The 27,631-nt window shown below is 50.9% G+C and overlaps 10 protein-coding genes across 10 annotated transcripts; 6 read left to right on the plus strand and 4 right to left on the minus strand.

Moving 5' to 3' along the window:
* Positions 1 to 795: 795 nt before the first annotated feature.
* BDZ83DRAFT_582775 (family 3 polysaccharide lyase) lies at positions 796 to 2,017 on the plus strand (the record flags this gene model as incomplete). The annotated part of the gene is made up of 6 exons (XM_060505581.1): positions 796 to 1,081; positions 1,154 to 1,273; positions 1,322 to 1,419; positions 1,476 to 1,541; positions 1,603 to 1,698; positions 1,760 to 2,017. 6 exons carry the CDS (start codon positions 796 to 798, stop codon positions 2,015 to 2,017), a joined length of 924 nt encoding a protein of 307 aa, XP_060362633.1.
* A 1,557-nt stretch (positions 2,018 to 3,574) lies between these two features.
* Positions 3,575 to 4,595, plus strand: BDZ83DRAFT_653807 (uncharacterized protein; the record flags this gene model as incomplete). Its single annotated transcript, XM_060510650.1, has 2 exons — positions 3,575 to 3,815; positions 3,883 to 4,595. 2 exons carry the CDS (start codon positions 3,575 to 3,577, stop codon positions 4,593 to 4,595), a joined length of 954 nt encoding a protein of 317 aa, XP_060362634.1.
* An 89-nt stretch (positions 4,596 to 4,684) lies between these two features.
* Positions 4,685 to 6,818, minus strand: BDZ83DRAFT_721296 (Cupredoxin; the record flags this gene model as incomplete). The annotated part of the gene is made up of 6 exons (XM_060512375.1): positions 4,685 to 4,886; positions 4,943 to 5,168; positions 5,226 to 5,802; positions 5,894 to 6,117; positions 6,183 to 6,387; positions 6,480 to 6,818. The coding sequence occupies 6 exons, from the start codon at positions 6,816 to 6,818 to the stop codon at positions 4,685 to 4,687; spliced, it is 1,773 nt and encodes a 590-aa protein (XP_060362635.1).
* A 1,170-nt stretch (positions 6,819 to 7,988) lies between these two features.
* On the plus strand, positions 7,989 to 9,281 carry BDZ83DRAFT_582778 (plasma membrane iron permease; the record flags this gene model as incomplete). The annotated part of the gene is made up of 4 exons (XM_060505582.1): positions 7,989 to 8,144; positions 8,216 to 8,664; positions 8,724 to 8,922; positions 8,982 to 9,281. 4 exons carry the CDS (start codon positions 7,989 to 7,991, stop codon positions 9,279 to 9,281), a joined length of 1,104 nt encoding a protein of 367 aa, XP_060362636.1.
* Positions 9,282 to 13,178: 3,897 nt separating this feature from the next.
* BDZ83DRAFT_721298 (ferric reductase NAD binding domain-containing protein) lies at positions 13,179 to 15,039 on the plus strand (the record flags this gene model as incomplete). Its single annotated transcript, XM_060512376.1, has 4 exons — positions 13,179 to 13,381; positions 13,436 to 13,588; positions 13,645 to 14,522; positions 14,576 to 15,039. 4 exons carry the CDS (start codon positions 13,179 to 13,181, stop codon positions 15,037 to 15,039), a joined length of 1,698 nt encoding a protein of 565 aa, XP_060362637.1.
* An 865-nt stretch (positions 15,040 to 15,904) lies between these two features.
* BDZ83DRAFT_653811 (PAP2 superfamily-domain-containing protein) lies at positions 15,905 to 17,074 on the minus strand (the record flags this gene model as incomplete). The annotated part of the gene is made up of 1 exon (XM_060510651.1): positions 15,905 to 17,074. One exon carries the CDS (start codon positions 17,072 to 17,074, stop codon positions 15,905 to 15,907), a length of 1,170 nt encoding a protein of 389 aa, XP_060362638.1.
* A 716-nt stretch (positions 17,075 to 17,790) lies between these two features.
* Positions 17,791 to 19,320, minus strand: BDZ83DRAFT_653812 (uncharacterized protein; the record flags this gene model as incomplete). Its single annotated transcript, XM_060510652.1, has 5 exons — positions 17,791 to 17,900; positions 18,213 to 18,252; positions 18,292 to 18,346; positions 18,943 to 19,004; positions 19,039 to 19,320. 5 exons carry the CDS (start codon positions 19,318 to 19,320, stop codon positions 17,791 to 17,793), a joined length of 549 nt encoding a protein of 182 aa, XP_060362639.1.
* A 1,616-nt stretch (positions 19,321 to 20,936) lies between these two features.
* Positions 20,937 to 21,379, plus strand: BDZ83DRAFT_754262 (uncharacterized protein; the record flags this gene model as incomplete). The annotated part of the gene is made up of 4 exons (XM_060514456.1): positions 20,937 to 20,962; positions 21,024 to 21,142; positions 21,200 to 21,210; positions 21,287 to 21,379. 4 exons carry the CDS (start codon positions 20,937 to 20,939, stop codon positions 21,377 to 21,379), a joined length of 249 nt encoding a protein of 82 aa, XP_060362640.1.
* A 228-nt stretch (positions 21,380 to 21,607) lies between these two features.
* Positions 21,608 to 23,269, minus strand: BDZ83DRAFT_653813 (glycosyl hydrolase; the record flags this gene model as incomplete). Its single annotated transcript, XM_060510653.1, has 2 exons — positions 21,608 to 22,669; positions 22,721 to 23,269. The coding sequence occupies 2 exons, from the start codon at positions 23,267 to 23,269 to the stop codon at positions 21,608 to 21,610; spliced, it is 1,611 nt and encodes a 536-aa protein (XP_060362641.1).
* Positions 23,270 to 26,575: 3,306 nt separating this feature from the next.
* BDZ83DRAFT_653814 (uncharacterized protein) lies at positions 26,576 to 27,180 on the plus strand (the record flags this gene model as incomplete). The annotated part of the gene is made up of 2 exons (XM_060510654.1): positions 26,576 to 26,638; positions 26,761 to 27,180. The coding sequence occupies 2 exons, from the start codon at positions 26,576 to 26,578 to the stop codon at positions 27,178 to 27,180; spliced, it is 483 nt and encodes a 160-aa protein (XP_060362642.1).
* Between the last annotated feature and the right edge of the window lie 451 nt (positions 27,181 to 27,631).

The following is a 27,631-nucleotide window of genomic DNA, read 5'->3' on the forward strand; positions in this document are numbered from 1 at the left end:
AAAATCAAGGGTCTTGCATCCAGACGGGGCCTTTGAAGATATAATAAACAACTCTTGATACTGGAACTAAATCCCTAAACATTGAACAATATTTTCTGATGCAAAGAAACAATGTACTACTGGTCACGGCCAAATCCTTCATGTTATCATCTCTGCCCCCGCATCCCCAACGACGTCAATCGTTTCCTTCCCCGCAAGGTCGCCAGCCTCGCCTGAAGGCATCCAGACTTCGACCCATGAAGCCAAGCTCTTCTTTTCCCAGGGAAAATCCCACCCCTCTCGTTTCCCCAATGATAATGAGCGGGGTGTGGGTCCGGGGTCGCGCCGGCCGGCTGGGACACAGCCTGGCGTTCACCAGGCCGCTCAAGCGTAGGCATCTCAACAAACGCCAAGCTTTGCCAAGGGGCTTGTAAGCCCATTCTCGAGCAGTGATTCATGGGAATTTTGAGCTTCAATCCTCCGCTGCATCCTTTTTTACATGTTGCCTCTCCCATGCGTGTTTTGACGATCTAGTAGGGTAGCACCAATGACGGGGTTGGATGTGAGCTCTTGAAGCTATGTCATCCATCGACTACGCAGCTTGGAGAGCTCTGGGAGCTTCGGATTGAGAGCCAGAAGATGCGAAAAAAATAGGTATAAAAGGAGCTCGAGGATCTGCATGAGATTCGGGTTACATCGAGTAGTGAAAATCGTTCTCTCAGGTTCTTAATGGTACGCAGAAAGTCTGGTTAGACCCTTGGACGCTCTCGACACTACCTGCAATCTTCACCGAGATCCTCATATATCGTAGTCACCATGAAGGTCGCTAGCGCCTCAGCTTGCTTTGTCCTGTTTGCTCTGGCTCAATCTGCTGCCATTGAGCGTCGCCAGCAAGGCGATGGCCCAGGCGGATCCGCAGATGCAACGCAAGGCGACCTCGGTGAACGGCCACCACCGCGATTCCCGTTTCCCATTACCAAGTTTCCGGTTCCGAACGAGACTGTTGTCTTTAAGGAAGCCATGTACATCCTTCCTGGACAAGTCTTCGACGGAGGCATGAAGCGTTACGAACGCGTTGAAGGCAGCTGCAACGAACAAGCTGGTATGTTTGAAGCGGGTGTGATGTTCCTGCTATAAATAAAGAATCATCTCCTAACTCTACTCACCACTTCAGAGGGCACGGATGCCGACGCGGTTTTCAATCTCCTCCCTGGCTCGACAATCCGCAACGTGGTTATCGGCAAACACCAAGCTGAGGGTATCCATGCATTGGGCGACGCATGGGTCGAGAACGGTGGGACAGCATCCTTAACTTAGAAGTGCGAAACTAATTGTGTGACAGTCTGGTGGGAGGATGTTTGCGAGGACGCACTCACCTCGAAGGGTTTGAACACCCAACTGAGAGTGATTGGTGGCGGTGCTCGCAATGCCACTGACAAGGTTGGTACTTCGACCTGCATCGTAGCCCGTGAGAAGATTGCTGACTTTTCTCCAAGATCTTCCAAGACAACTCTCTTGGCGGGAAGTACAACATCACTGGCTTTTATGCCGATGGATTCGGAGTTCGTCAAGCTTCACTCTATGCTTACTATGATTAGACATCCTACTAATGCTATACCTCAGACTTTCTACCAATCCTGCGGTAATTGCCTGAACCAGTCAAAGCGGAATGCAACCATTCAGAACGTGGTCGCACTCAATGGCAACAGGATGGGCATCGTAAGTTCCCGATTGTGATGCGTTGGTCGTTGACATGCGGCTAATCTCCTCTCATCAACAGATCAACCCCAACTACGGCGATGAGATTCGCATCAAGAACACTCAGCTGAAAGACCTGAAGGTGATGGTGGACAAAGAGATCGCAAACAACATGCAAACCGTTCCAATCACGGTTGGCACCGGCCCAGACCAGAAGTACGCCCTGTACAACGAGACGAGAGACGCTATCACCGAGTGGGAGGGAACCGTAGAGAACGCATACGAGCCCGAGGAGCCATATGAGTGGCTTGAGGCTTACTGGCCGGATGGATTCAACTGATTGCCTCAGATGTGACATGGCTTAAGGCCGACTCCGATGTGGTGCTGAAGGCATGGCACTGCTGACCAATATCCTTACTGATTTCCCCAAAAGTTTCGATATACAATATCAAGACGATAAGCTTATCAGATTTATTCTCTGATCACGTTGGGGTGTGGCCATCGGATTTCCTCGATCCTCTCTGGAGACCAAATCTCGTTGCCGGGGCCCGGAAGCCCGACCGCCCCGGCCCCGAGTGGCCCACTGAACCCGATACCCACCTCGCCGGCACGGCCCTCGGGCTATTTCAACATCGACGAACTTGGATGTCATACGAAGCCAACAGAGAACAGGAGAAGATGGAAAAGTCTCAGTTGGCTCTCATCATTGCGCCTTGTCATGCATTCATTCTGAATAGAACCTAGTCTGTCGGGGAGATAGCCATTCAACCACCTTTCACGCGTGCCGACTTCCGGTACAATCCGGAAACCATGCATGTTCTCCCCTGCAACCACGTTGTTGGTCTTTGTGACCCCCCAAACGTCAAAAATCGATTGTTCCTTGCGGACACCGAGGTCAGTCCGGATGGGCATTGAGTTGGCGCGTCGAACCCAAGCCCTGCTAGCCTCCCTTGCTCCCGGGACAACACGCCACTGTATCGCAATGTCTCACTCAGCCGTGAGCCTTCAAAGCAGCCCGCGTCAATGGACGCATCTGTGCATTTCACGGGCAGTCTCATGCAGGTCGCACCGGTTGGCCTCGCTTACCGTCAACGGCGGAGGAGACCGAGCAACGACGCATCTTGAAGCTGCGCTGGCCCCATGGGACGAGACTGTCGCTGAGAATTTGGAAGGCAAACGAATTTGCAATAAATCCCTGCTGAGTTGTAATTTTCGGAGGAGGCGCAGTATGCAACGGTTAGCTGCGTGCAGGAGCTGAGCGTGGCACCATGCCAAACCAACAGAGTTGTTCGCTCGAAACCGTCAAACGGTTCGTCCCTTGGGAGGTGGGAGGACTTCATTCCCCACTAGTGAAAACGGCGTTTGGCATCATTGGCTGCATTCCAGAGAAACCTCAGTTGGTCGGATAAAGCCCAAAAGTCTAGAGTTAAAACGCATCAAAGCTGGCAGGGCTCGTATTGACAGCAGCCGTGACAAGTCTCGGCTTCGGACAGACTCAGCTCCAAGGGGGGTTAGAAAGTTGATCATTTTCTTTTTTGGGGTGATGATGCACAAAGTGTTCGTTCACGGGACCGGATGCATCTCTTTGCACCAACACGCCTTGGCAATCTGCCCTGGCAAACAGTCCAACCAGCCAACCTAAGACATGGCCCACGCCGTCATAACTAGGAGCGCAAGGGATATAGCTACCAACGCCTTTCCACCCTTTCCCTCCCGCATTGTTCGTCACCGTCCCAGCCATTCCTTTTCTCCGTGGCGAGTGAAAACCGAATTGTTGCCCCTCACGAACCTCTCTCATCACCACAAGAGCACATCCGCGAAAGTCTACCGGTGGACTGTGACGACAACGAAGGAAATCACTTGTTGACGGGGGAGGAATGTGGGACAGGAAAACATCATGAGCTCGTCAAATCCCTACATCAGCAATGGTACATGCTACCACGGGCCAGGAGATGAGGTGGGAGAATGGTTTCCGTGTGGAAATGCAGACCTTGGATACAAGACCTGTTGCCAGGGCGGCGACATGTGCTTGTCCAGCCATGCTTGCTACAATGGTCGGTTCGGAATCACATATCTCGCAGGCTGCAGCGACCCAGACTATCGAGACGCGAGTTGTCCCGATAAAGGAGCCATGAGTGGTAAGTTACAGTCACGATGATGAGAGAGATGTACCTTTGGGCATAAAACTAACAGTTTGATATCAAGATCAACCATGGGCAGGTCTAGTTTACTGCAACGGCACTTCAGAACAATGGGTGGCTTGCGAACAGTCGGCGAAGCCCACGACTTTGACATCAGCAGACGCGTGCTGGTGCCCACAAACATCTCGAACCGTCGCTTTCACCGATTCCTCGATCCTCCAAAACGTTGTACAGCTTCCGACCTCAATTGGAGGAAGTGTCATCTGGCAGCCTGGCTATGTCCCAATTCTTACACAGCCCAATACAACCCCGACTCAAACTTCAACTGCCTCGACGACCGCTCAAGCTCAGCCTCCCACAATGACAGCATCAAGCACAACATCACAGCCGACTGCGACACAAACCTCTTCATCAGACGATACGGCGGGTCTGACGACAACTACCAAGGTCGGGCTCGGCATTGGTATCGCGGGAGGGTGCTTGGTTCTCATGGCTGCTTTGATATACATATGGTACTCCAGAAGGAGATTGCGACAAACGGGGGTGGCAGAGATGGATAATGCAACTGAAAAGGGACATGGGTACGAAGGCGGTATGGCAAAGCCATATGAAGCGAATTCGGCGCGGCCAGAGTCCGAAGCAACTGAGTTGGACGGCACCTCCCGGCCCTTCAAATTCGAACCAGCGGGCTTCGGATACAGGGGCAGTCCGAAATTGGAACCAGATAAAGGATGGGCACAATCGCCGAAGACTCCAGTGGCTGAGTTGCCTGGATAGGGCTGGGATGGAAAGTGCTTGGATATACCAGAGTAGATTAAATAGGATTGTTAAAAAATAGGTATCGTTTGGGAATCCACCGTGTAATTCTAGTTCTCGGTCGATCCGGCAGGTCGCTTAATCTCGCCCTCTGTGGCCGAGCCGGATGATTCTTGGACGTTCAACATTGTAGCGGCGGGGTTGTTGGTCTCTGAGACGTGGTTCGCCATGCCGTACCAGCAAACCACGCAGATGCCCAGAACGCCTGAGATAATGCTGAAAACAAACGCGACAATTCCCTTGGTTGTGAATCTGGGCTCTTGTTAGAGGTACAGCCTAGCCGTGAAGAGCTTGATACTTGTACTTACCCAGCTGGGAGCGGGTCGGGAGGCGCGTTCTGCCCGTTAAGGTCCAGAAGATCCTTGGTGTTGCCGGCAGCATTACCTGCAACGGGCACGTTTCCAGCTGCACAAACATCGAGATGGTTCTGCGGCAGAGTGAGGGACTTCTGGATCTCCAGCGGTGCCTCAACAAAGGTTGCCAGCAATCCCGAGGTAACATGCCACTCAATATGGCAATGGAACAGCCAGATACCTAGATGGAAAGAGGATTAGTATGGATTCCGGCCTTTGCCATATCGCAAGGACATACCTGGGTTGTCTGCCTTGAAGCGAAGGACGATGTTTCCATCGGGCCAGAGGACGAGAGTATCCCGGCGCATAGGCACGGCGGGGAAGTCACTCTCGGTCATGTTTGAGTCTGCAAAAGTACCGCTCTCCTCTTCACCACGGTACAGAGACTGGAAGTGATGGCCGTGGAGATGGAACGGGTGGCGACCGGAATCCAGGTTGTTGACCACGATTTGAACGATTTGGTCCTTCTTCAGAACAAAGCTGTGGGTGTAGTCGCCGTAGACTTCGGCATTTTCCGCGTCAGCACCGGTTGTGAGTGCAGTATACAATGACGGGACCACTGGTGCCTTGTAACTGATGTTGTTGAAGAACGCATAGTTGGCACCATCGCCCAAGTTGTCCATGATAACGTTGAGCTCAACGGTCTGGTCTGGCTCTCCGAAACGCGCCAACTCGTCATGGGGTACCAGCGTCATATCGTCAAAAGGATTGAGCTCATCGATCAATGCCGGCTCCGGAAGTGAGTTGCTCTCATTGTACACCAACCAACCTGTGACATTCCAGTTCAGATCATCGGGCAAGGTGTCAAACAATGTCTGGAGGTGGAGAAATCGACATTAGCAGTTGAGGTGGTTTCTTCACGAACGGACTTATGTGTCCGCATTCTTTTAGAAGATTTAAGCTTACCGTGTCCATGCTACCGACGATGGCAAAGTTCTCGGCCGTGGAGTTCTTGGTTGTGAGAAGGAAGCTGCAGCGCTGGGCGACGGACAGGTAGATCATCTCAGCAGTCGCCTGCTGGGTGTAAACACCATCAACTTCGATGATAGACATGTTGTGCCCCTCAAACCAGAGATATTGTCCTGCAAAAGCCCCAATATTGATGACGCGCATCAAGTAGGTCTTGCCAGCTGAATCGAGATCGTGAGATTCTGCGTCTCATTCATCAAAGCTGCCTTTGGCACAGGCTCCGCACCGGTGGGGTTCGTCTTGCTCATGAACGGCGGGATGAGATTCTGCATCTGCTCATGGTACCAATCCGAAAGCGTCAAGACAATCTCTTCGTCGTAGTCCCCAGCATAAGAATTGTCCGGATCATGGATGATGAGACTGCCGCGGAGTCCGTCTGGGTACTGGGACATGGTGTGTGAGTGATACCAGTATGTGCCCGGTTGGGTGATCTGGAGCACCGTGAAGATTGGCATTAGTAAACACCCCGTTGCTAGAATTCGTAGTCATGCGAACTCTAACGTTATAAAGTGGGAATACCTACCGTGAAGTTGTAGAGGAATGATGAGCCTGGAGGGATGGGGCATTGCGATACCTGGGCCGGACCATCCATGTGCGTGGTGCCGTTCATGAACAGCCCATGAAAGTGCAGCGAAGTGGACTGATTGCCCAAGTCGTTGTGCACGTTGATCACAATGTTGTCGCCAATGTTGGCCTCAATCTGGGGAATGGGCCATTTTCCATTGATACCAATGACGGGGCGGTCGAAAGCACCGTCAGGATTGGCAGTGACCCAGCCGACAGTGAAGTCGTAGTTGACTGTCGCTGCGGCAGCGAGCCGCGAGGCCAGGCACGCGAGCGCCAGAGACAGAGTCATGACCATGGCGACCTCAATTCACTCTATGGTCCAGTGAAGATGGTTGTTGGCGTGTCTTTCGCGGGCTGTCTCGAATGACAGAAGTAGCCGCGATGGGGGTTGGCGAGGAGTGCGGTGTCCTGGCTGTCCTCCGATGAGAGGAAGACGAGAACTTATCTCTGGCTCTTCAAAAGGAAACGAGGTGGGTGGCACCCTACTGTAAGGAAAAGAAGGGAAGATAGGAGGAGCAACCGTTGCCGCCGATATCAGTCTTCGATCCTCTCAAGTCGAACGGGGTAGAGTATCGGGCGACATATCAGAGTCATCTGATTTTTCTTCCCTCCCGGAGGCTGGCCGACTCTAGACGAACAGGGTCTCTCAGAGGCAACATTTCCGTGACGCCACTTTCCATGGAAGTAAAACCAAATCCATGTCGGTACAAAAATCACTCAATTATCTTATCCATCTGATCAGCAAGCACCGGGGTTAGACTAGTAGGGCAGAAATGCTTAGCACCGGGAGACCCTTCGGGGCCTCCTCCACCCGTCGCCCCCCACCACCACACGACCGGCCTGCGTTTGTGGAGCCCTCTTCGGTTCGAGCTTGCATCTAGATCCATCTTGTAGCGGTACAATTGAGATACATTCAACGACATGGCCTCCAGGATTGTGTTCGACCGCCGCTGCGTTGGATGTGGAAGCAATTCCAACAGCGTAGTACGAGTGTTACGACTCACGTTGAGCACCAACGATCATCGCAAGTGTTTGGAGAAGAAAATACCTGATAGGACTAGCCGATAAACACCCGCTCTTCTCGGTCTCTTTCCTCCCCAGCTCGGACCTGGTAATCCAATCCAATCGATCCATCAACCACCCCTGAGGTGATGGGAAGAATGAGCACACCTCCAAGATCCGCAGAGTTTTACGATGTCGACCTCCCATGTATTGGTGGGTTCATCTGGATTCTTTGCCCTCCGATGGCTGCCGCGTCGACATACCTAGACCCCTCCGATTCCGAGCTCGGCTTAGAGAAGCACCAGACTCGATCCGATAGGCACGACTACTCCCCTTCGATCAGCAAGTCAGATTGATAAAGTCTTTCATCGCCTCATCGATCCCGGCTGAGAGACCTCCCACCTTCGTTCCGAACTAGACTTTTGCCCAATAGATTCACACTGATACCATCACCACGAGCAAGATGGCCGTCAACGTGTTTTCGGTTCCCGTCTTCCTCGTCGTTTTCCGCGAGTCCTTGGAGACTGGCATCATTGTCTCTGTCCTTCTCGCTTTCTTGAAGCAGACTCTCGGAGGCCCCGGACGCGATGTCACTGTCTACAAAGCTCTTCGTAAACAGGTAAAGTCCTTACCTAGCTTTTGTCCTTTTGCGAGATTCGTCGCGTTACGCTAACTCGTCACGCGACGCAGGTCTGGATGGGAACCGCCCTCGGCCTCACCCTCTGCATTGTAGTCGCGGCCGCCATCATCGGAGTCTTCTACGGAGTCGGTCGAGACAGCTGGCAAGCGCACGAATACTACTACGAAGGCTCGTTTGCGCTTTTTGCATCCATTATCATTACACTCATGGGAGTTGCTCTCCTTCGAGTTGGCAAGCTGCAAGACAAATGGCGCGCGAAACTTGCCAAGGCCATGGAGCCTCAAGCAAAGACAGCGACCTCGACATTCAGCTCTCGATTCAAGCGGAACCAGGAGAAATACGTCATGTTCTTCCTACCCCTCATCACCATTTTGCGTGAGGGAATTGAGATGATTGTATTCATCTTCGGCGTCACTTTCGCAGCACCTGCTACTGCCGTACCCCTCCCGGTCGTTGTTGGCTTGATCGTTGGTGTTTTCGCGAGCTACCTCCTCTACAAGTAAGAATTAATATTACACCAGAACTGTCGACCGGATGGCTCTAACGCGGAATCCTCAGGAGTGGATCTACTTCCAAGATTCAAATCTTCCTCGTCGCCTCTACCTGCTTACTCTATATCGTCGCTGCCGGTCTATTTTCGCGCGCCGTGTGGTTCTTCGAAGCACAGGAATGGAACACAGCCGTCGGTGGTGATGCGGCTGAGGTTGGCGCGGGCCCTGGATCCTACGATATCGACAGAAGCGTTTGGCACGTTAACGTAAGTACTCAAATCCGCGCTGAATAGGGACATGTGATCGCGAGACTGACTTCTTGCAGTGCTGCAGCCCTCAATTGAACGGTGGCGGTGGCTGGGGTCTCCTGAATGCCATTTTCGGCTGGAACAACTCTGCCACCTACGGATCTGTCATCTCGTACAACGTCTACTGGATCTTTGTCATTTGCTGGCTTGTCCTTCTGAGATTCCACGAAGTCAATGGTCACTGGCCCCTCATGAAGCCAAAGGCTGCTGGCAAGGTCGAGTCCACTGAGGAAATGCCAGGAATATCTACGCCTACTGAACACCCTGTCAACGAACCCAAGAAGGATATGTCAACCACCACAAACGCACTGAGATAATCAGTCACGATGGCGGGCTCGGGGTTTATTCGGTTTGGAGATCTTATTGTTGCCGGATCTCATTCATGGAGGGGACGAGGATTTAATGGAGGGGCACACACATTATCAAGACTTCGGTCCCGATACCAATACCCTGCCTTTCTCGTTCAATTACCTGGTAATTCGAATGAATATCTGAATAGTCATCAGCCCTGCACCTTTCACTAGCCTCAAACCTTCGACGATTTTCAGTCCAAGTCTACGGCAATAAACCATGTGGCGAACCCACTCTTATGTTAGATAATGTTTGTTTACCCAGTCTTCATCCTCTCTTTGGACGTGTCAATGATTTTGATCCCTAACAATTTACTTGGAGCATGTTCTACAATGCCCTTCGTGGACCAGCTAAGGATTTGGACCCCGCTCCTTATTGCCCCATGAACACGCGAGCAATCGTACGGGGCCGTGGTATGAAATGTTTTCACATCGCCTCACTCGGTGAAGAATACAGCCACACCTGCATGAGGCATAGGTTTAGATCTACTAGCCCCTATTTAGACCCAACGGCCCACCATCCTTCGAATAGTAGCGTTCTACACGATAGGAAGACTGCAGCGTGTGACTGGGCGGATTCTGTGAGGGGAGCTGCAGAAATGCAGAAAAAGTAACTTCAGGGGGATATTTACCCAACCTCCACTAGCATCAGAAGACTTTTTGAGGCCGAAGCGATATGGTTCCACGGGCATGCAGAGACACTGCTTCATATCAAACGCGCCTGGGTGGCGCGGGCTTCCTTCCGAGTGGGACTTTCTCAACGGGCAGACCAGAACGTGGCGTGGGCAGTAGCTACGATCCCTCGGCCTTCCGAGCTGCCAACTCGGTGATAGATACCAGGCTACTTTGGACTTAGCAAGCCACGCTCAACTCAGACCACTGGAATTTTCTTGGGTTTCATTGCCTATTCTGTAAACCATGACAAAGACACATAATAAGTTATGTGCGATTAGGTCGACGACAATATGGGCGGTCGGTGTCCACAGTCGGGCACCTGGTCACTATCTTCCTGACATCTCCCCGCAAGCCAAGGCGGACGGTTTGCCGGGACTATGCGGCAGCCAGCCTTCTTGCTCCCACTACAGGTCTTCCCAAGAACTTGGTAACCAGAGTCCCCCTGTAGTGTCCGTCTCCCTCATAACACCCCCACGATTGTCAGCAAATCCATATCTACTGGCATTGGCTTGGGCAAACTCCACCGGAATCGCACTTCTAACCCCTGATCCTTACCCGCTTTCATTGGGAGTCTGGGAGCCACAAGAGGGTGCGTACAACAACACGAGCCGTCTCAAAGGAGGCATCGATTCGAGGTCGAACCATTATAGTCACAGCTTGGGAAAGGCGCCCACGGCTATTACGCTGTAGGTCTCCACGATTTCATTTATTTTTGCCTACTCTTCATGTTTGTCGAGATTCTGGGGCGAACGACATGCTTTCTAACACCGAATATCCGCGTTTGCCCGAGGCACGCGGTGTGGCCTCAGTTGACTTATACCACACAGCTTTTCAAGTGGATTAGACTTAGAAAGCCACATACATTAGGTGGCAGGATTGCTGGGACGCGTGGTCATGTCAGCCATGAGCATGGCAAATTCTGCGTACGGTCCGTCCATGAACGAGCACACTTTGCCTCGTGGTATCCACGGAGCCACAGGCCTCATGTCCCTAGAACTCCGCCCTACCCCAAAACTATTATCAACTTCACAGGAAGTAAATAAGCAGGCATCGAAAGATTCTCCTGTACACGTGTGCTCGATCTCTCTTGTAATTGGTTAAAAACGAGGATTTAGTCGGCTTTGAACGATCTTCTCGTGGGTCATTGTTTAGGAATCCAGAATAATGGCCCAATTTTGTCCCGCTGTGTAGCCGTATGTCTGTGATCGTTGACTTCAAGTACGCGGAATAGCCTACTCGTGTGTTATTAAAAAAAAAAAAAAAAAAAGTGGTCCAGGGAAGGTTACCCGAGGCTCTCTATCTCATGCATCCAAAGTGCGTTCCGCCCGGTTTCAACGAGACGCTGTGAGGTCACGGCGGATTACAATAACACCGTCGCTCTGAGAAAGTGAGATATGAGCCTTCGTGGCCCAGAACTAGCTAGAACATGTTGAATTCTTGCAAGCGACTTTTACACATGGCGGGGACCTTGCCACTCTATTCCAAAATCTAAACTTATTGCAACCGCCAGTGTGAGGTAATGTCAGACATGATTAAGAAACATGGTTGCGACTAACAGACAGGGCTCGGTCGTACGAGCTCAAAAATGCTCGGAGTTGCGATCTCGGAGATATGGTCAAAAAAGCTTGTCAAGTGGTGCCCCCCAAAAGCCAAGTCGGACAGACCCGAAGCATCGGTTGGGGCTGAAGCCAGGACGATTTCCTGATTAGCAAGACTAAAACATGGGCTGAAAAGTTTTGTTCCCGATCCCACTTTCGCACGGCTGTTAAATGCTTTGTCGATTGGTTGAGTCGAATGGGTATCCGTAGCGCCTGTCCACAAGTTCGTGTCTGTCCACCCCCCCAGATGCCTTTCTCAGACGTAGTTTCGAGTATCCACGTGGAGCGGAGAGCTGTACCCGCTTTTTAAAACTATGACAAGCAACTTCCTGATTCATTCCTTCGCTTGGCCATGATTCGTTCTTTTCTACGGTAAGTGTTGCCGCGCCCGGCGTCCTAATACGCAACCGAGACGGCTCTAAACGACCGTCGTCCATTCAGTAGTCGTTCACTACAAAGGAGCGTTCAGGTCAACTGTTGTTTGACGGGAATGCGTGATGGAATTGAAGTCCTTCAAATGGTGTCTACATTAATCTATGTTTTGGGAAATACTAGGATACTAAACAAGGTCACTTTAGGCCTCGTTTGTCGTGACAACCTGCCGAATTTAGGCTTCGGACCCTGCAAAAAGTCTCCTCTGACGTACGAGGTCCCAAGCGGCGGCCCAACAGACTTTTTACTAGCCTGTTGTATCCGTCGCAACTCCTCCGATGAACCCGGTAGAGTTAGGATCGTGGTCTGCTCAAGGACGGAATCAGAAATATTTGAGAATTCCACAAGGCGAGATATCATTCCGTGGTCCAGTCGCCTAAGGTAAGAATTTTATCGAGCCCACTAAAGCCGCGGGAACCTTTGAAATTGTTGGGGGCGTACGTGAAGAAAGTCTTCAAGTGGGTATCAGATAGCAATAGAATTCGTAAGCGTAGAGTCCTCGAACCTACCAACCTCACACATTGCAACTGGTTGGACAATTCGTGGGTCCTCATGGTCTCTTGGATACCCACTGGCACCTACCCGAAGAGTTCAAATATCCTTTCTCGCGTCAAGAAGTCAACAAGTCACACAAGTCACTGGCAAGTAGATCGACAGCGAAAGCGAGTCATTTCTTTTCAAGATACGATCCAGGCCAGAACCTAACCCACCGGCGTGTGTGGCTCTAGCGCCAAAGATTATCTAGACATCTGATTAGATCCAATCAGGGTCATCGTGAAGCTAATGATTGACTTTTCCATGTCACATTCAGCCGCCCAATGTTCGCAGTCTCGCAAGCGATGCGGTATTTTCGGTGGGGACATGATACGAAAATGAGGTTCTCAACCAAGGAAGCTGTCCGTGATTGAAATCAGTGCATCTGATAGTGGAACAAGGGATGAACGTCCCGCACTTTGACCATTTTGCTGGAGCTAGATTGATACGTAGGCAAAGCTTTATTTTCTTATGTTCTTTACGGAGATCTGATATAAGTGTATGAGGAGACTCGCCAAATCCCCTTAAGGTACGGTGGTTTGGTCCGAAGGAGAGCCTGCCACTTTTGCTTATACCAATATCGCTGTCGACTGGACGCCCTGTCCAGCACTCAACGTTGGCAAACATGATCGAGCCCCGTGCAGCCAAGCAACCGAAGCCACCGAACGCACGACAGCTCTTGAATGAGTGGAATGTCAAGGTATATGCGGGTGTAGTCGCAGGAGTCATTGCGGCTCTTATTATCTATCATTGGGCGCAATGGATCAAACGCAGAACATCAAAGTCGCCAAGAACTGGCTCGTCATCGCCCTTTGCCAAGGCTTCTAGGTAAGACTATCGTCAGAAATCACTTGGCGCTCGATCAGCCCTAACAGCCCGCAGGAAAATACGCAGCCTACTGGTTCGCAAGGCCCCGGGGTTTCCAACGGGAGGCCATGCCTTGCTGACTATTGCTTTCGTCGGTGTCAATGTTGTTATGTCTTTTCATCACGTTGACAAGGTAAAGATGAGCAATTTTGCTGCAAGATTTGGATGGTCAGTTTTTAAGGGTCCCTCTGCCATCTTCTTGGGTGCTGACACAATATGCACAGGATGTCGACGGCAAACATGGCGCTCTGCGTCTTCTTCGGTCTGAAAAATACTCCCCTCGGTGTCTTGACCGGACATTCCTACGAAAGGCTTAACTTCTTCCACCGTCTAGCCGGGTACGTGGCCGTGCTTCAGATGCTCCTTCATGCCATTTTCTACATGGTGTACTACGGAATGCAGGACCGGTGGAGCACCCTACTCGAAGTGCAAAATTGGGAGGGCATTGGCGCTGGTTCCGCCATGCTCCTCCTGCTCATGGGCTTGGCAAGGAATCTTGGCTACGAGTGGTTTTACGTGAGCCACCTGGCGGGATTTCTGCTGGCCGTTATTTTCACTGGGCTTCACAGGCCCTATTGGATATGGAAGATCCCTGTGGCAATGATATTCATCGCCGCAATTTGGGGACTTGACCGTCTGATTCGAGGGTCGAGGATGTTGTACAACCTTGTCAACAACAGCGCCACCATTTACCGGTTGCCAGACAATGGTGTTCGTCTGGTCATCAAGAAGCCTCTGTCAGGTGCCACTCCTGGCTCGCACTGCTTCGTTTGGATTCCCGGTGTTCGCCCGCTCCAAACACACCCCTTTACCATCGTGTCCAACACTCCTCACGGGGGGCTGGAGCTGGTCCTCAGCTCCTATGATGGTTTCACCAAGGCTTTGCATGATCTAGCTAATACCGAGGCTGGGACGACTGTGTGGGCTTCGGTTGACGGACCCTATGGAGCATTCCCTAACCCGAAGAACTACGACAAGGTGGTCTTGATTGCCGGTGGCAGCGGGGCGACGTTTACCTTCGGTCTGGCAACCAGCCTCTTACAGCACTTGGAATCTGAATCCCACAAACGTGTTGACTTTATCTGGGCCGTCAGAAAGAGGGGTTTGTCTAGTCCGATCAATAACACGTGTGGAGTGAACGCTGACGTGTGACAGAGAATCTAGAATGGTTCACGGATCACCTTCAGTCACTGAGCCAACACGGCGCAGGGGTGAACGTGTTACTGCACGTTACCCGGGAGGGCTCCACGGCCTCCTTGAGCGAGTCGTCCGAAAATGTCTCATCGCCCACTTCCCTGAAGTCACCGAACGAGAAGGTTAAAGCTCTTTTCCCTGAGTCTGGCACGGAGCAGAATAAGGAAGCTCTCCCTTCGACTGCGGCAGTACCACGGGGAGATAGATCGGCGGGTCTTGAGGGGCTGTGTGATATCAAGTTCGACAAGTTGCGAGCTGGGGAGGCTATCACTCAAACACTGCAGTCAGCTGCACCTGGTCAACGGGTATTGATTGCTGCTTGCGGCCCGCAATCACTGACCGAGATTGTCCAGAACGCTGCTGCACACTGTATCGCCACTGGCGAAATAAGCATCGAGGTACACTGCGAGAACTTCGGATGGTAGCCGGAGCGGTTAGAGTATATACGTCGAGACCATGGCTCGAGAGAAAGGCGTGGACTTTCATCACAACGAATGGCTTTCATGACTGGCCAAGAAACCAGCATGACAGAAGTCTTCATCGCAGCGGCTTTAGTGTAGTGCAATACTTTTCACTAGTCACTCACTCATGGAGGTGACCATTAAATCTGTGAAATCTTTGCCTGTAAGCCTCATCCTCAATCCCAGTGAGATTCACATTCTTTCGGAACTGCACGATGCAAAGACCCGGGCATCGGATGGAAAACGGTATACCATCTTCCGGCATAGAGCACGTGGGCAACCTGGCCAGCTTTGAAAACACTATGAAATTATCGATGACCTCTAACGTAGCAAAGAAACGGCTTCCCATAATTCCATGGCTAGTCGATACCCTAGCATGGGTCTAAATTTAGCTGGTGTGAGCGGAGAGCTCGGTCGTTGTGGTGGCAGGATTGACAATCCAGACATGACAAGTGCCCCCTCGCTCGGTCTCCGGGCACCTAGGAGCTAAATCCGAGCCCCTTGACAGCTTCGAGATTCCACATTCAAACGATCAGCTAGTACGAATACTCTTTAGGTCGAATATCTCAACAAATCGGCACCTGCTTGGGCAGATTCCTGGAAAGAGGCCTTGGATTGTGACGTGTGACACGGTAGATTCAAACTATCAACGCTACGACTGACTCTCCGAATAGGTATTCGCTTTTGGTCCCCTGACCACGAAATGAGAAGCTATCTCTACTGTACATCAATGCGTGCTAGTCTGCGCCATTACTTGTAATGCAAATGTGATGATTGGTGGGTTCGGCTGAAATCTTCTGGCCCGAATGTACTAAACGGGGAATGTCTTTCAGCATACAGAATCTTGCCGAAGCTTGGTCGAACTGTGGCGATATCCTTGTTTGCCCACACCTGCCCAGAACGCGGAATCTTCGCTTCGAGGGGCCCAAGCCCAACCAGCGCCTCCACTAATAGGTAGATGGTAGAAGCGGAACGCAACGTAAGATGAGGTAGCGCCGATAGCGAAAGCGAACAAGATATCGAAGCCGTGGTGTTGGAAGTCGTACCATCTGGAAGCGCAGATAAAGATGCACAACGCAAACGGAACAAGGGTGAGGACCACTAGATAGACGGGTGGAGCTGCTGCTTGTCTTCGAAACGGTATGACCTGCTCAGGGAGCCTGCCAGCCTGGCCGTCTCCCGCCAAGCTCTCCCCATCGATGCGCGAAGGGAAAGCAGAGTGATGGGTAGCTCCCAGGTGTACCCCTTGAGGTGCCCACGGCGCGGCTACCCCAAGTTTGCTCGCCAAGAAGAGCATGAGATAGATCAGTCCTGAAGCTGCGACGGATGAGTGTCCGGACGGAAAGCTGCGGAACCCCTCATCAATAACACTCTTGTCAGGGTTGGTGCAGATGTCGGCCGATACGAGCTGTCCCATGGCGACGGTGGTGGTGTTTGATATGCCACCAACAATGTACCGGGCCAGATTGTCGAGATCGGGCTGGCAGCGGGCCAACGCATTCGGTCGAGGTTTCCCGAGTAGGTTCTTTGTTGTGCTCACGATGAACCAGGTCGTCACGACCGAGAGAATGAGCCCCAGCCATCCTGCGTGTACCTCCCAAATCTTCCTACTCCAGACAAGGGACCTTGGCGTATCTCTGGGAACTGTTCCCCCGGGTACGAACAGTATGACTACTCCAAAGATCACCACTATTGGTAATGCGACGCTTAGGAGTAGTAGATTCGTCACAGAAACGGTATCGCTGTGGAGCGGAAAGCTAATATCTGGGTTCTCCAGGTTGAAAGGCCGTTTTTGTGGCGACAGATTGCCAAGCAGTAGGCCTGCCACGGCAAATGCGATGAGTAAAACCCAATCGATGGCATAGGATAGAATCAAGATGAGATTCCCCATTGTCTGGCGTTTGCGATGTGCGCCGCTGGGATCCGAAATCGATGAATAGGGTCGACGGGATTCGAAGGGACCACGATTCTGGAGGTCCTCAAGGGGAATATCGAGCATTCTGTTGTCCAAGCCGAAACGCAATGAGCTAAATATTGTTCAAGTTCATAATATTGAAGGCGGAATTCAACATCTATATATATGTGCAGCTCACAATGACTGCGTTCGAATGTGACTTAGACCTGGATGCAGGGACAGCGCCTCTTCCCTAGACTCGCCCGGTTGAGTCGCCGTCTCATTCCCCGCCACATGACAGGTGCACTCTACTCCAACCTCACATACGCGTAGCTTAGCAAGCCAAAATACGGCCTAATACTAGACCGCACCCAGTGAGGCTGTGTCCTGCTCTGGACAAGGTCTTAATTTTGTATCAGTTGGGGAAAGGGGCTACAAGAGCGGCACAGATCGTCGGGGCCTAAAAATGGCCAGTGACCCCTCTGTACTGGACGGACCTCTCATCTCCCCGACAGCGAGAGTTTTGACTTGACTGCCGATACTTTATTTATCTTTCAAATTTGGTCCAGAAACCTGTACCGCCAACTTCTCCTATACTTTTACTCCCTTCATCAACAACTACCAGACACTTCCTGGAATCGAAGCTTGCTTTGAATGATACCCACATAACCAATGCTAATCGGCTGACGCGTCCCATAAGCCACTTGCCATTGGGAATTCCAGGTTGTAGATGCCTGGATGTGTAACTCCTACCTTGATCGGTGGATATCATCGCGTGAACATTGAAGGTTCACGTTGCCTCAAATGCCCCTGGAGTCATATCAACGACTGTAGAGGCTTCGCATGGAACACTCGAGAGTCCAGGCCTTTTGCAGTGCCAACGCCTTTCTCCTGTCGACATAAGATCCGTATAAAACGGAGGCGGTTACACCTAGAGCGTACGGTATTAGAAGCGAGGCAACGTATCACAGCCCCTGACATAGATGATGACTCGGTGCGTAAGAAAGTTGCTATCCTGCCACTCTAGGCTCAAGTCTCACAGGGTGGGCAGTGATGGGCGGGCGGGTGGCGCTGGTTCCTCGTATCAAACGCTGCGATGAATGATGCTTCTTTGAAGTGTCTCATAGTCTCAGGGACTCGCTCTATCCCAGCCTTCTTTCCGGCACGGGACTTCGATGAAGCATAGAGAAATACCATGTTCGTCAGAATTTAACTTTCAGAAAGACTGAAAGCCATCTCTCACAGCCTCTGCCTTGGCCAACGTGCGGAAGCTTGGTCAAGTTCTAGTAACGTATTCTTGAAGAGTTACTGTGTACATGTACTTTCGGAAACTTCTCAGTAAGCAATCTATCGTGGTCTAGGTTTCCAACGGACGAACTAGTCAAAACAGGGTGTGTGGAAATATCTAGCTCGATGTTGCGGGTGGCTGTCCGGGGCGTGTGGGCACATTGCGTTGAGAAGGGAAGCACGTGGTCAGAGAACCAACCACCTCTTGGCAGGGCAGTTCCGCTACCAGATCTTTCTAACTACTGCAAGTCCTCAGATCATCCTGTCTTTTGAAACTGCTTGGAATCTAGATGTTTGCTGCTGTTTTGCCAAAAGTATGATTCTTCGCAAAAGAAAACAAGCCTACACCCATTCTTCCTTACAGGTAGGTAGCCAGGATGGTGAGTCCATCCCCTTTTGTCGCCATCCCAGACGTCCCCAAACATCCACATGCTCCCAGATAGAGACTAATTGTGCTGAGGTCTTAAATCTCGTTCAGGTATCTTTTCAATTGCACTGTCGATGCGACCTATTGCATATTGCCATCCAGAACTCTTTGGCGAACAAATCGGTGTGGTAGCAGACTTTGCCATTGACAAGATCAAACAGAGACCATCCATACCTTCGCTACCCGACCGCTCGTTTCTATTTGACAGCCTAACTTTGATCACAATCGTTAGAACAGTCCACCGAGCCGATTATCGAACCTCGAATAGGGAATATTCAAGTATCCTATGGCACCCGTCACGTCAAGACGAAGCATCGTCAGCTATGGCATCATCATATGAGTCTCTTTTATTTACTCTAAACGATGATCCGACTGAATTCGGCCACGAGCTTTTCGCCGATGCAGGTGATGGAGAGTATGAAGGAGAAGTATAGGACCAAACTGTTGCTGAGATGGTTGGATCGAAGCTGCTGGTTTCGCTTGCTTCGCGAACAGAACTTCGGGTTAACGATGGAACACCGTCGTATTCGCGCACAATATCCTTGGACAAAAACAATAGTCCAGGAGATTCACCAATATTCTTGAACTTTCGATTGAATTTGGGCAGTTGTGCAGCTTGGGCTATCCGTCCAAGCATGGTTGACTCCATGGAGCATTTTGGCCTAATTCAGGCTCCAAACCCAGTCGCCGATGGTAAGGGAACTTTCAATACTTCGCTAGCCAAGTGTCAGATAGCTCTGGATCTCATCATGATTCCGGTTATTGATTTCCTAAGAGAAGGTTGCCGTGGCATAATATCATCCAGCCTTTGGCTTTCCTTATTTGCTGGCGAATGTTTCTTTGCTTCCTTCTTTTTTCTTTCTTTCTTCATCATCGGAAGTTCAGTGATTCCAATGGCATCCAGCCACGGCTCAGCAAATAATTTCACCCTAAATAGAGCTGCGAGGTCTCCATGGTTATGACATAGTTGAGTCGACGTTTCTAGGTTTCTTCTCTTTTCTGTTTCATGTCAATAGGGCACCCATCGTGGAAGACTTTTTGCTAGATCTGGCTGCGAATCTGTGTCGAGTGCCTCCAGGGCTGATCACAGTGTGATCTATTCGATGTGGAAGTAAATCAGAATTTGGATGTCTTGGGCCTTATCCCTTAGATTCAGCTCGCTATGTCGAGTAGGAATACGTTCAGCACAGCCTTGTTGATGACAAGCGCATGATTCACAAACACCCTCTCTTTGCTTACAGACAGACAGTCTCTCCAGAAGACGTCGCAATGTCGATCATTTGTGCGAACTATTGCTTCCGTCTTGCTGTTACGAAGTAGTCAATTTCTTTGATCCACGTCCCCTGGCCGAGACCTATATCAACTGGAATCATATCGGACTCTACTCTTGGTCAACTGGCAGGATTCTATAGCTAAGTAATCCAGCTATCTATGATCCAGCTACCCACTTTAGACAATTCTCCAACAGGGCAAGCTTGCATTTATTCTCAGCCCTGCGATCTGTGGTGGCATGAAGCAAACAGATGACGCTTAGGATAGCCTTGTTAATCAACTAGGTACTACGGATGCACCATAAGTACAGCCTCAAGACTGGACTTGTTGCGGGGCTGCGCTTGCTTTAAGATCCATCTAGGTACGCGGGAATGGAGTGTGGGAATAATTCCGCTAACAACTCGCCCTGCTGTGTCTTCCACATCTTCTTGCGAAAGCCTTCTCCAAAATGGGTGGCTTCTTTGCCAGTTAGGCCGCCGGGCGTCTGGAAAAAAAAAACTCATCGAGCCTCAACAGACAAGTCATCCTCGGTCAAAGCTTCCCGAGAGTTTGATAGCCGGTCTGAAAGATTAGCCAGCCTCATCTCGGCACGATCCTCAGTAGCATGACTCGAGGCTGGTCCAAGCCTCTCAGCTGGAGATCAATTGCATTATATCTTATCACATGAGCTTGCGAGACCGATGCAAGTCAGGGAGCCCCAACGTCCAACACTAAGTTGAAGTCTATCTCAATGGTTCATCCAAAGCATCATTGTCGCCAAGCTAAATCATCAGGAACCGCGCAGCTTGGCATATCGGAGCGCTTACTAAGATCTAGTGAATCTTCATAGACAAATAAATCGTAGTGCAGTGCTGCAGTCCTCGAAGAGATATGAACCCTACAGAAGTATGTGATATAAGTACGTCTGCCACACCCGACCGTTTGAAAGTGAAATATGTGGTTTTCATGACAAAACCCGTCGAGTCACCTCAAGCGTCAACGATGTTAACCTATATTGTCTTCCTTGCGTAAGAACGCCGCATCTGGAACTCACTGAGCCAAAGAATACATGTACTGACGCTCACTAAGAAATCTCGCGGCGGGTACCCTCGCCCAGCGGGAGATCAGCTGCTTCTGTCGGGAACAGGCATCCAAGAAAGTCCGCGTTGAGTGGACAACATCTGCATGCCACGACCACGGATACATGAGTAAGTCATTCCCCGAATATCATGATAGTCGAAACAGACTGCTAACAAAAGGCACAGGAGGCGATGCAGTAAGCCAACGATCCAATATCCCCACTGCTATCCAAGGTCCGCCCTTTGCTAATTGTGCTTTCTTTCTTCACACAGTGCATTATCGTATCCAACCCCGTGCGAAACAACGACTTCCAAAATGATTGCCTCGAGATCAATGGCTTGCAAACTGCAGAGTGCGGACCATGAGCTGACTTTCTCCAAGGACGGTCTATCGCAGAAGGACATGTTGAGACTGGAAGGCTGAAACGTTGTACATTAAGCACTGAATGAGGACATTCAGACAAGCGGCGGCTGGCAAGGATCAAGCCAATACAATCAAGGATTCAACATTGATACCAACAATCATACCGATAGTCACAGTGACATTCAGACCGATTCCAGTTTCCCGGGGCTATCTGTTCCAGACGTGTTGGACTAATTTGCAGACTCAAGGGTGAACTCCTTTACCACAACTGAACCCCCAAGAGACTTCGTAGCATAGTTGAAAACTGCGAAACGGAATGCTAGGAAAAACTGCCACCTGTTGTGGAGCGGGTAGTCCGGTCCAAGCTGAGTGAAGTTCTCTCCGTCGAGGCTGTACAAGAGCTGGCTCGGGTTATCTGCCTCAACCCCAAAGGTCGGATGCACATCTGCGACTATGCGTAGGTAGATGTCGGCAGAACCGTCGGCAACCCCTGATAGGTCAACTTCAGACTCGGTGGCTGTGGCTACGATCGTGCCATTGGAGGTAGTCTGCCAGCCAGAGCTCTCGGACAAGATAAGATCATGCACCGCGACGAGCTTTAGGGCGTCGCCCTCCTTCCGCAAACCAATGTAAGCTGACTCGTCACGGAAGATTGAGACGCCAGCTACGTCGCCGTCAGCCATGTTGCCGAGGTTCAGTCGGAAAGTGCCGCTGCTCTTTGGGCCCTGGATTCTGTGGGCAAGAGTGTTCCTCGCTCTGTATAAATCGTCTGTGATAGTTGCTGTGTATAACGTGAGGCCGTGCGGTCCGAGCTCCCAGGCAGAGTTGTCTGGGTTGTGGTTGAAAGCCCATTCGGCTGAGAGGACAGAGCTATCGAAGTTGTCGGTATACGCTCCAGCTGCCTTTACCGTCTTCTCCATCTGGTCAGGCATGGGATAAGTCTTGCCCCAGCCCCCGGTCTCGTCTGTAACGATGTGAGGCCAGCCTTCTTCGTCCCATGTCAGCGGCGCCAGAACCGGAATGCGGCCACTCGGATACGCGTCCAAGAATGACATATACCACCAGTCACCATCAGCGGTATCTACAATGCCGCCCTGATGAGGTGTTCCGGAGTTCGGAATGGGGGACGCCATTCTATCGAGAACTGTGCGGTTGGTGTAAGGACCCCACGGGTTATCTGCTTTTAACACATGCTGGCCATCTGCAGGCTTGGTCAACCAGATGTAATAGCTGGAACCAATGTGGTAGAACCTCGCTCCTTCCAAATACCGCGCTGGATCGACCCAAACAACCTAGACAGAGAAGTTAGAAATAAGCTTGCATGGCCCAGATTCGGGTCTCACCTCGTTTTTGACCGGCTGCAGTCCATCAGGTGAGAGTTGAGCGATACTGATATTATATCTCCCGTATGCGACATACATAGTATCATCGTCGTCAACAAGTACACCCAAGTCGTAGAAGCACTCGTCGATAGGCGGTTGAGCAGTCCAGGGTCCTGCTGGATCACTCGCGGTGAAGATCCAGGTCTTCATTCCACCAGACTGGATGCATCCATACCAGTAGAACAGGCCATTGCTTTCCCGATACTTCAAAGAAGACGCCCAGATTCCGCCTACATAGGCACTGGTACTGCCATTCAGGTAATACTCCTCTCCAAAGACGAGTTCAGGTACCGAGTGTCCCACATACTCCCAGTCGACAAGGTTGTAACTCTTGAGCACGGGAGCTCCCGGAGAATAATGCATTGTCGAAGCCGTGTAGTAGTATGTGTCGTTGACGCGAATGACCTCCAAATCGGCAAGGTCCTGCCACAGGACAGGATTCGTGAACGTGGTATCCTGGGCTAGGGCCACAGAGGCCGCTAGCACCAAGGCTGGAAGGAGGGAGAACATCTTGTTCGTGGCTGATCTAGATCGTAACGGATCGGTATCAAAGTCTCAGAAACGACTACAGTCATGATAAGCTTATTATTATAGTGCCCGAAGCTGGCTGATTTTGGCTTCTATCAAGGCCGAATATTGACTCTCTTCCCACTCTTTCACACGGGTCGACGTGAATCATTACACAACGCCGAGAAATGATCACTTGCGCACAAATAAGACGATTGCGTGAGGTGTGATCCCGGATCAGATCTATCCTGCAATTGGTGCGCAACATCTAAGTTGGGGTTGATCTGGGGCGGCTAAAGGCGGAGGCTGGGGATGCAACTGATGAGATGAGGGGAACGGATGGAGATTCTCCAGCATCATGCGGGGAAGCGGGCTACGATCATCGACGTCCATTCACATTGATCGGTAAAATAAATGCTTAGCCACGTTTTCGAGGACGGCAGACGATGGATGGAATGGAACTTGTGCAGTAGATCTTGAGGTTGCATAGGAATTTCACTTTCCATCACAATTGAAGTCCTTACGGCCTCGTGCCATCCGGCTTTATTGCTTACCTTACCCGAAATCCCACTACGTTGAACAAACCTCGGAGTCGTTGACTGGACGAACATGATCTATAGGGCTGTATGAGATGGCAAATGTTGCAAAAAGTAAGACAGAGCAAGCGATTGTTATCTAGAGCGCATCCAAGGTGCTATGAGAAGGGGGTCGTCGGGACGGTCATTAAACCGCTTCAGTAAGGGCGAATAATCCGTCATCGACTTGATTCCATCAACTTCCGGGCACCAACAGCTTTGACCTGCCCTCAATCTTCTCACTTTACTTACATAATGACCCTCGTCATCAAATGAGGTAACAACTTCTAGTCGATATCGCTTTCATCAATGCTAAGCGCGCGGTTGCCTCCGAGTTTACGAGTCATTGTTGGCAAAAGGGGCGAAAATTCGATCCTGCTTCCAGAGGCCAAATCATGCTTCGTCGTGGTCCGCAACAGCCCTCGAAAATGAAAGGAACAGAACGATCAGAGGACTCATCATCACATGCACTCTCCATCTGGTGATGCGACACAGTGAAGAGAGCAGTAGCCCATGTGTGGAAAGCGCTGCCAGTAACTAGCATGAATTTGAGTCAGGGTGAATATACTCTGAGCATAAGGATGTCATTACCCAACGACTTTCGTCTATCCTGTACAGTCATCCTCCTCTCATGGCAAGCTTGAAAAAGCATATCAATTCAAGTGCTGTTGGACACTACAATGCTTCATCAACTCTGTATTCTCGTATTTGTGACTCACAAAGAATTTATTTCATTCGATAACAAGCTAAGACTTTCATCTGCCCCAACTGACGAAGCACGCGTGAGGGTTTACAGAGGGGATAGCAGGTGGCCTGGCCACGAATGTTCTTTTCAGCGATGTAATAGTCGTTTCCTAAAAGGGGAGTTCCCAAGAGGTTACTGTCGTGTGGGCATGAAATAACTTGATCCAGGCGGCTTAGATGTAGATGCCACGTCGGATATGATCCGACATAGAGACGCAATTCCTCAATTCGCCTCCGCTAAGAGAGCAACCCTTCCTAAAGCTTCTAGGCGAGTCCATTCGATCCAGCGAATCCTCGGCGAGTACGGCGGTGCCGCTTGAACAAACGCGACCCGCCGTTCCACTCCAAGCTTGACAGCATCTCAACTCCGCAGAAATTCTCAAAAATAGACCACCGAGCTTGACGCGGCCTACTATCATGAGGGCATTCGCGCCAAGACTGCATGACTGACAGCAACATGCCAGCGAGATCGATGGATTGCAATATGAGATAAGGCTTTGAATGCAGAAATGGGAAGTCTGGTCCGCTTTTGCCCCCTTCACGACCCCTTTTTGGACAACACGAGGTTGCGTTTTTGTTGTGGCTACCGCTCTCCTGGGTTTCCTCTTGTTCGTTTGAACGTTGTCCTGGTATAAAGAGTGAGCACCGCCTCAAGGTTGCGACACGGCGGACTGATCGGAAAGCCCGGGACTCCTGGGTAGCATGGCGTGGCTTTAGGTCATGTGGACCCCTCCGCGATCTCCACACGGAGTCTGAGTTCATCAGTCCGAGACCGATCTGGGAGATACCCAGGAGATATTCGGTCGAAAGTGGAGAAGCCTTCCACCGGGTTTACAAGATGTAAAGGAAACTCTCACCATTGTGAACGATCAAGCAAGCTGTCAAAGTTGAGCATCTACAGTTATCGTAACTTCATCTAGGTGTTGGCATCATCGGGAGGCAGGTGAGCAGAAATGCTCTGACGGAAAATTCCGACGCAAACAGTCGAGCCAGGCTTTGCGAGAGATGAGACGATGGTTCGGACGGTGAAGGTGGGGTGACCTTGAATGAGGCTCAAACCTTGATTGATTGCCCCGGCTATATGCTCCGCGTAATACCCCGTCGACGTTGGACCGCGACCACGGAGCCATCCAGTACTTCGACTTTTTCTTTTAGGAGACTTCAGGCTATGAAATGGTTGTCTTAACTGGAAGTTTGTTATCTGAGTTTTTTGAGAGGCACTATTGTCTCCAAGTGCTAAAGTCTTTGGGTCGGAAATGCCAATGCTGGGCCATCGTCAGCTCGCAAGCGCCAAAGTCATGAAATCGAAGGCAGCCACGTCACTTAATGAAAAGTAAAAATTGTACGGAAGGGACATTGAGTGAACTCATATCAACATTCTAGAAACATCGTCTTGACCTCCTGGCAGCCCCAGCACAGTTGCAAGGGCCTCCCCAGACCCTACGTCTGGCACGAGTCAATCAGGGGGCCGCGATCTCCAGAAATTTAAGTTTACTTGCTTGGCTTGCTAGGAACACGATCATGCCCGAGTCCTCGAGTGACCCAAGCCCACGGCTCGGGAAATACCTCTCACTCACAGCGCGAACTCACTGCTCGCAACAGCCTCGTTTACCGTCGCTTGTTGTCTCGCGCCTTGACACACTGCGAATTAGCCTGAACAAAACACGTAGAGCTCCATCACACAGCCCCTCCTTGGACAAGCCCCTAACCAATATGCCCCCACAAACAGACACTGCCGTTGCCAAGTGCTCCTTCACGGGATCTAGAATGCTAGCGTCCGAACTGTTGGTTCCCTCTTCTCTCAGGGGCTGTTGATTTCCATATAAGTAGGGCGAGAGATCGTCGAATACTACAAGCCTCTTAGGTAGTCATCATCGGCATCCAGCTTCTCGATCCAGTCTCCCGCTATACCAACACAATCGTTTCGACACTACCAACTTTCATTCCTTCGCTCAACTTCAATAATCTTGATTCTTCCAAATCAACCACAATGCAGTTCACTTCCGCCCTCTTCTCCGTCCTCGCCATTGCCGGCCTGGCCGCTGCCCTTCCTGTAAGCTGCCTCAACTTCCAGCATCATATCAGTTGAAACGATCTTCCACACCACGGACGACCAAATTCAGCTACGATTTACACACAAGCGAACATGAATCCAAACTAACAACCAAACAGCAGGCAACTCCCACCGCCACGGCCTCGGCCACCGCTACCCCTACCTGCTCCCCCGGCCCCACCATCGACTACACCGTCGTCGCCAACGACACCCTGACTATCATCTCCCAGAAGTACAGCTCTGGCATCTGCGACATCGCCAACGCCAGCAACCTCACCAACCCCAACTTCATCGCCCTCGGCCAGGTCCTCAAGGTTCCCACCTACGTCTGCAACCCCGACAACACCTCCTGCTTGTCCAAGCCCGGCACCGGTACCTGCGTTGAGGGCGGCGCCGCCACCTACACCATCGTTGCCGGCGACACCTTCTTCATTGTTGCCGAGCGTCTCGGCCTTGATGTCAACGCTCTCCTCGCTGTCAACCAGGGTGTCGACCCTCTTCTGCTCCAAGTTGGCGATGTCATCAACGTTCCCGTTTGTTAAAGAGCTTTTACGCTAGGGATCTCTTGCATTTGTCTCGCGACAGGAACATTATATTGACGAAAGTGTCTGATTTGAACGTGGGGAGTGGTATAGATGGTAGCTCACCGCATTAAAATTGAACTGGATACAATCATTCGCCTGCTGCCATCCACTTATCATGTGAAACGTGGGTGTCTTTGAATCATCCAGTCAAGACCGAGAGCTCCTTTGTCATCACCCCTGCCACCCGTGTCCTACCAGTGCTACTGATAGATATTAGTACAAAGCTGAGGGGGTCTTGTTCTTTTCAAAGGTAGTCATTTGGACACCTCCGATTCAATGAAACTGATCAAGGTAGCATCATGCATTGTTGTACTGATAAAATGATTTGGGATACCATTGCTTGACTTATTTAGACCCCGAGATATCAGATCTTACCGCTATCCAGCCGACGCTCAGATGTGTAGAGACA

The sequence above is a fragment of the Colletotrichum acutatum genome (assembly GCF_030867785.1).
Source record: "Colletotrichum acutatum strain CBS 112980 chromosome Unknown BDZ83scaffold_77, whole genome shotgun sequence".
In the NCBI taxonomy this organism is placed as follows: Eukaryota; Fungi; Ascomycota; class Sordariomycetes; order Glomerellales; family Glomerellaceae; genus Colletotrichum; species Colletotrichum acutatum.